Raw genomic sequence first — 7,056 nt, 5'->3', positions numbered from 1 at the left:
TTTTTTTTTTTTTTTTTTTTTTTGTCTTTTTCGTGACCGGTAAGGGGATCACAACCCTTGGTGTGGTGTCGCCCGCACCGCGCTCAGCCAGTGAGCGCACCGGCCATTCCTATATAGGATCTGAACCCGCGGCGGGAGCGTCGCTGCGCTCCCAGCGCCGCACTCTCCCGAGTGCGCCACGGGGTCAGCCCTTCCACAAACTTTTTGAAGACCCCTCATATCTGCTACTACAAGTCCTCTAACTTATTAACTATGAAATCCTAAGTGACCAGTCTAGAGCATGAGTCTGGCAATCACTCTAGTCACCCAGAAATGTCTCCTCTCCCCTTGGCTTCCACAAATACTACTCCCCAGATTCTCCAATTCTGACTTCTACATTCAACACTCCAAACTCACCCCAACCTCATCTTTTTTCACAGTTATACTCCCATAACCCACCATACAAATCAAGTCTATTTTGAGCAGTCTACAACTTAGGGGCCACATACTCAATTGCCTAGCAGATTGCTAAATATACCTTTTGAGGAATCTCATAGTTCAAGCTCAAAATCATTTTCTTCTCCATTCCTTTCAAACTTGTTTTCTTTTTTTTTTTTTTTTTTTTTTTTTTTTTTCTCCAAACTCACCCCAACCTCATCTTCTTTCACAGTTATACTCCCATAACCCACCATACAAATCAAGTCTATTTTGAGCAGTCTACAACTTAGGGGCCACATACTCAATTGCCTAGCAGATTGCTAAATATACCTTTTGAGGAATCTCATAGTTCAAGCTCAAAATCATTTTCTTCTCCATTCCTTTCAAACTTGTTTTCTTTTTTTTTTTTTTTTTGTCTTTTTTTCGTGTCCGGCAACGGACTGCAACCCTCAGTGTCACGCCCGTACCGGACCGGGACCGGCAACGGGATCGCAATCCTCGGCGCTGCGCCCACCCCTCGCTCAGCCAGTGAGCAGGAACCAGTCTGTATGTGGGATCCGAACCCTCGGCGGGAGCGCAGCCACGCTTCCCAAGCGGCGCACTATCGCAGTGCGCCACCGGGCCGGCCCCTCAAACTTGTTTTCAGTTCTACCAGCTACAGCACCACAGTCCCATCCTCTCCCAACTAAAAATCTCAATTTAACTCTTCTCTAACACACTCTATTTTACCTCAGAATGATCTCCCAAAATACCCCAATCTTACTAGATTTAAAATATCACCTCACTAGTACCACACACTGCAGTCTCTCCAAAAGCCTGAAGAATACCACCAGCCAAAATGTTCCCACAGTGCCACTTGGCACATAACTTTATTAATGCACTAACATACCATGTGACAGTTTGCCTTGTTTTGTGTCTGGCTCCCCTCTTAATTTATAAATTCTTCAAGGGCAAAAACTACATCTCACCTTCCTTTCATGAGCATATAGCTAGAGCTTAGCATATAACCCTATTCTTCATTTAAGTATTTATAAGCTACAGATCTTCCCTACATAAAAACCTGTGACATTTGAGTACCAGGAAACACTCATTACTACTAAGGTTTTTTTCCGTCACTTCTAGACCCTATATACTATTAATGTCCACCAGGCCAGTGGTAACACTAAGAAAAGAACCACATTAACTAGTAAAAGTTTCAAAATTTCAGGACCTGTTTTCTTGCCACACTTTGTTGTGTTGCACATACACTTTGAAGCAGTTCCATAGGAATGACAATAATAGACAAAAGTGAAAGCTCGTTTGTTTTTTTTAAAAAAACATCTACATAGCTTACAATCTACAGAGCTTACTCCCTCCACTGAAACATGGTACTCTATTTAGCTACCATATAGGGAAAGTATCTTTTTTCCAACGGCTTTAGTTTTTGTCATTAGAACTTATGAACCTAAATTTACTTGAAACAGAAATGGGTCATTGTCTGAGGCTTGTAGATCACTTCCATATTTGTTAGCTTATGGTCTTATTCACTTAATAAGGACAAAACCTCACTAATTCAGATAATGCCAAAAGAATAACTTGTATCAGAACAATGCAGTTTACACTCTAGAGAAAAAAAGTAAACTTTACCCCTTCATACTCTTGAGCACCTTACAATAGAATGTTGCTCACATAAATTCGATATTCACAAGTTATCTCAAGTTACAGATTTCTTCCCACCCAGGTTTTCTTTTCTTTTTCTTTTCTTCTTTCTTTCTTTTTTTTTTCTGAGAGGATCACACTGATTACCCAAGTTTTCTAATAAACTTACCTTCCAACATGGTCTTGATAGTCACAGATTGTTTGGCGATTTCCACATCAACTTCAAATATCTCTCCATCAGAACTCTGCAACTTAATTGAAGGCATCTAAAAAAGGTATATTGAATGTGAAATTTTAAGAGATATTAGTTCTACTCAACATTTCATCAACTAAAGTCTGTTAGAAGGCTTTAACTTATCAACTACAAAGTCCTAAGAACCTATAGTATATAATCCTGTAAAACACTGCTGTAAGTATTCACAGGTGACTATAAGTATTTCTATAAATTTTTTTCAAAGTGTAACTCCTAGGAACAGAAGCTTTTAAGATCTGCCCTACTGAACTCATTACTGGTATAAATTTAAGAGTTGCAGTCTATACTTTTATGCAAAATATGTCTAAAGTAAAATATATTTATTTGCTTTCTGCCTTTCTGCTCCCACTGAAACTGACTACTCCATTTGAAGAGTTAAATACCTGCAAACCTGAGGGAGGTCAGTCCAAGATAAAGATACCAAATAAGAAAGTAATTTCCCCACATTGAGACCTACCAGTGAAAAAGGAGTTCAGATCTAAAGAGCAGTAGATCAGGACACTCTCATTTATGTCTGAACCAAGGCAAGATCATATACAAGAAAAGAAAATGATTTAAGGATGAGCAGATGTCAATACAATTCCCTAAACTTAATAAGGGCTTAAATTTCACAAAGACCTTTTTTTCTTTCATTATTGACTGTCCAGGTGTCCAAGTTTAAGATCTTCTAACAAAATCTCCATAATAACCTATTACTGGCTCCAAAAATGTAAACTCAGTCATTAGGAAAGACTCCTCTTACATAAAAAGTTAATTAAGCAATTAACCTCAAAGGACTTGAGTTCTGGCAAAAACAAAAAACAACTTTAAAATTAAAAATTCTAAGCCAGGAATTTCTTATCTTCAGAGTCTTAAAAAAACAAAAAGGAGCAGCAATATCTGACTGTAAAGATTAATTCAAGACTTCTTAAAGTCCTGTGTCACTATTTATTAACTTAAAGCACCTCCGAAGCTTTCTAACTGCACTGTATTAAAAAGTGTGAATTTTCACAAAAGTGTAAAATTTGGCATTTAAAGCATTCATTGCACCCATTTTAGGTTCAAAGAAAGGACCCACCACTTCTGTTATTCATTCAGCTTTTCTGAGACAATTGTCTTCATTCCCCAAGCAGACAAGCTGTTAGGAGAAGGAAGCAAAAAGGTAAAGCATGTTTTAAAACCAGCCACTGAAATAACCTCCTGTCACTCATCCATTTTTGGAAAGCATCAAATTTAATTTTTCAGTTCACAAACATGTCTGCTTCTCCATGTTGCTTAATGCTTGCCAAAAAGCAGTCGTCCTGCTCAATGGAGAAGGGCCCAGAGAAGAGAACCCTCCCCGTGATAAGGTAACAACAAAAGGTATCCCCAAAAGAAAATATTTTAATGTGAGCCTTTTTAATTACAAAACATTTTATGTTTTTTATATTCCGTAGTCCTGTCACAAATCTAACAACGCAGTTGGTAAAATTTCTTAAGCAAGACGACCATTTCATATTTCTTTCAAATATAGCAAAATATGCTTAGTCATAGTCAAATTAGTGTATGAGGTTACTCTTAAGTGAGCTGAGACCTTATTAAATAGCAGGCAGACAATCGGTTGATCTGTAACTCGATGCACTTTGTAATCCTAGACTTAACACTCAAGGAGAACTTCCAATGTTATACTGGAATCGAGTGCAAAATTTTTAAATAATAACGGATGAAATTTTGATTTGACATACTTTCAAAACCATTTCTTCAATTATTTAGGCTCCTGTACTTGGATATTAAATAACATCATAAAGGAAAAAAAAACCCTGCGTTTTAAGTGACCCGAAATTCTAACACATCTTTTTAGACTGCCGGGGGGAAGAGACTGCACTGTTCTATGACATAGACAGATTCTACTGTGACGCTCTGACGAAAATTCATGCCCCCAAAACCCAAACCCAAAGTCTCCACTAATAAGTGAACCGAAGGAGGTGAACGTCCTATCATTTTAAAAAGCCAGACATCTCGAATGAAGTTTTACAGTTAGGGCCACTTATGATGATGATATCCATTATAATAGTTATTTCGGCGACTCCCGGCCGTGGCAAAATAACGCAGAGAAATATTCAGAAGGAACAGGCGGCTATCTGCAGAGACGCGGCGCCAGCAGTTAGCCAGGTACAGGGGAGAAAGGGTGGGAGCCAAGTATCCAGCGGCCTCGGACTATCACCGCCACGCTCCCTCCCGACAACAAAATTCAGGAACGGACACACGCCCGTGCTCACGACATCCGAGGGACCCCCCATTCAAAGCCCTGCCGCCTCCACCCCCGCCCTGATCCCCGGAGCAGCAGGCTCAAGGCCAAGAGAGGCCCCGGGCCGCAGCATGGGCCTTGCAGCCGAGCTCCGCGCCGGCTGACGCTCGCCCCGTGCAAAAAAGGCCCAACCTGGGACTCGGCTCACACGCCCGGAGGACCCCAGGCGGCCAGAAGAGGCCTTGCCGAGTCTAGGGCCGACTGGGTGAACAGGACCCGACGGCGCCTCCCGTAGAAAGAGGTCGACGACGGCCTCCCCCTTCATCATCCATTCCCAAATCTTCCAACATGGTCTTGATAGTCACAGATTGTTTGGCGATTTCCACATCAACTTCAAATATCTCTCCATCAGAACTCTGCAACTTAATTGAAGGCATAGTGTTCGGTCTCAAGGAGACGGCTGGCAGGACGCTAACGAGAGTGAGGCAGCGTCAGCACATGAGGGAAGGCCAGGCCCAGTCGCCGCCCACCTCAGGCAGGCCAAAGCCGCAGCGGTGCCGCCACCCAACCCGCAGTCCGGGCGCCACGGCTCCTTCCAGCCCGGTGGGCGGCTACTCACAGTGTTCGGTCTCAAGGAGACGGCTGGCAGGACGCTAACGAGAGTGAGGCAGCGTCAGCACACGCCAAAAAGGAAGACCGAGGACAAGGCCACTCATCATTTCAAAATTCTTGATGAAAATTTTGATTGGATTCACCCATGCATGTGTATGAATTACAAACACTGCAATGGTCTGACATGTCCAGTAATACCTGGGTGCTGGCTGCTACTGAATTATCTGCTAACCTGTGACACAGTTTAAATTTAGATTCATAAAGCTAGAAGAACCCTTACAGAAAATTGGGGCTAAACTCTCATTTTACAAAGGCAGATACACAGGTGCAAGAAGGTTAGATGACTTGTTCCTCATCATCCAACTGGTGATGAAGGAATCAGAGCTCTGATGCTTTCCTACCTGTTTCCTTGCCAGGGCACATACAGAAAAGGACAGTGTTTGTAAAACATACTGAGGTAAACTAGAGGGAACATAAGGCCTTGGCAAAAAAATTCTTTATATTAAATAATTATGAAATGTATAAATTAGGAACAAAGAGAAAGTATCAGGGAAGATATTACATATCAAATATTTAAAACTAGACTTTTCATAACATTTTTTTTGTGTGTGTGTGTGTGTCCGGCAACAGACCGCAACCCTCAGTGTCGCGCCTGTACCGGACCGGGACCGGCAATGGGATCGCAACCCTCGGTGCTGCGCCCGCCCCTCGCTCAGCCAGTGAGCGGGAACCGGTCTGTATGTGGGATCTGAACCCTCGGCGGGAATGCCGCCGGGCTCCCAAGCGGCGCACTGTAGCAGTGCGCCACTGGGCCGGCCCTTCTCGCAAGCGCGGCTCTCTCTTCAAAGCTGGCGCCGGGCACCGCTGGAGGAGCACCGCGGCCTGGAAGGGTCTTTCAGGCAGGGGCTGTCCTAAGCTGAGTGAAAGACCTCAGTCCTGAAAAGCCTGGAAACAACACAACGGGGTGTGGGCGGGGTGCGGGTGTCGTCCGCTGAGCTGATAGACTCTGTCCTCTCCACAAAAACAACAAAACGGGGTGTGGGTGTGTGCCACTGAACTGATAGACCCTGTCCTGCCCTCAGTCTCCACTGTAACTCCATGAGGTGAAATATTGTTGGCTTCTTTCCCCTTTGCAATGAGGGAACATGTTCAGATCGCTTGAGTGGCAGAGTCAGGATTTGAACCTAACTCCACAGTTTGGTACTTTTAACCTTTATTTCCTACCATTGACTTTTGAAGAGGCTTCCTGGCCAAAAATAGCTGTTGCAGGGAAACTCCGAATCTAGAAGTGAGTATCCATTCTTTGAGTAAACATGCATCGAAGGACTGGCCGGTTAGCCCAGTTGGTTAGAGCACAGCCTTGTAACTTCAAGGGGGTTTGGATCTCCGTACCAGCCAGCCGCGGGCCCCCTGCATGTGTGAGATCGAGTCCCTACCTGTGGGGATTCGGCAGTGAACCAGGCAGCCGGGTCAGACCAGACAGGACTCTGTACTATGGGGAGCTCCCAGAAGACTGTGATAAAGTCGATAGGATGAAGCCAACTCTGAGCGAAAGGGAGAGGTCTGAAAGTATGAAATCAGGGATTGTGCAACTGCCCAGCCCTACCTTGCGCTGCCTGGGAAACATTACTCCCACTCCCTAGGAGACTAAGGCGCCGGCCTCACCTAGCCAACAGGCACGTGATGGTATTCCTGATACCAGGAGGACAAAAGACACTTCCACACAGGGCCCCCCAAAGAAACCAGAAACCCACAGCTCCTCTGGGATTGGGACTGCGCAGGGAGGCCAAGCAGCTCCTTGAGTTACCAGGTCTTTGTCTACAAGCTGTGGTATCCAGTGTCTGCCAGGTGCCCCAGCAGGTGACAGATGAAAGGCCTTTTCTCCGCAGCACAGCACTGTCCTCAGCAGCTCCAGGTTCAGGCCTGCTAG

The 7,056-nt window shown here is 44.2% G+C and overlaps 1 protein-coding gene across 2 annotated transcripts in view; it reads right to left on the bottom strand.

Moving 5' to 3' along the window:
- SKP1 (S-phase kinase-associated protein 1) overlaps positions 1 to 5,232 on the bottom strand; it is an 18,972-nt gene extending 13,740 nt beyond the window's left edge. Inside the window, exons 1-2 of one of the 2 annotated variants that reach the window (XM_008575108.1) lie at positions 5,134 to 5,232; positions 2,225 to 2,321 (exon numbers count right to left, since the gene is read on the bottom strand). In XM_008575108.1, coding sequence (XP_008573330.1) covers positions 2,225 to 2,321 — 97 coding nt within the window. In that variant the 5' untranslated portion in view covers positions 5,134 to 5,232. Of the gene's footprint in view, positions 1 to 2,224; positions 2,322 to 3,365; positions 3,398 to 5,133 lie in introns of those variants that run through there. The other variant, XM_008575109.1, reaches the window with a different exon arrangement.
- Between the last annotated feature and the right edge of the window lie 1,824 nt (positions 5,233 to 7,056).

Source organism: Galeopterus variegatus, unplaced genomic scaffold (assembly GCF_000696425.1).
Source record: "Galeopterus variegatus unplaced genomic scaffold, G_variegatus-3.0.2 Scaffold1136, whole genome shotgun sequence".
Taxonomy (NCBI): domain Eukaryota; kingdom Metazoa; phylum Chordata; class Mammalia; order Dermoptera; family Cynocephalidae; genus Galeopterus; species Galeopterus variegatus.
Note: the sequence above shows the minus strand (reverse complement) of the source record. Positions and strands in the feature narration are given on the sequence as shown.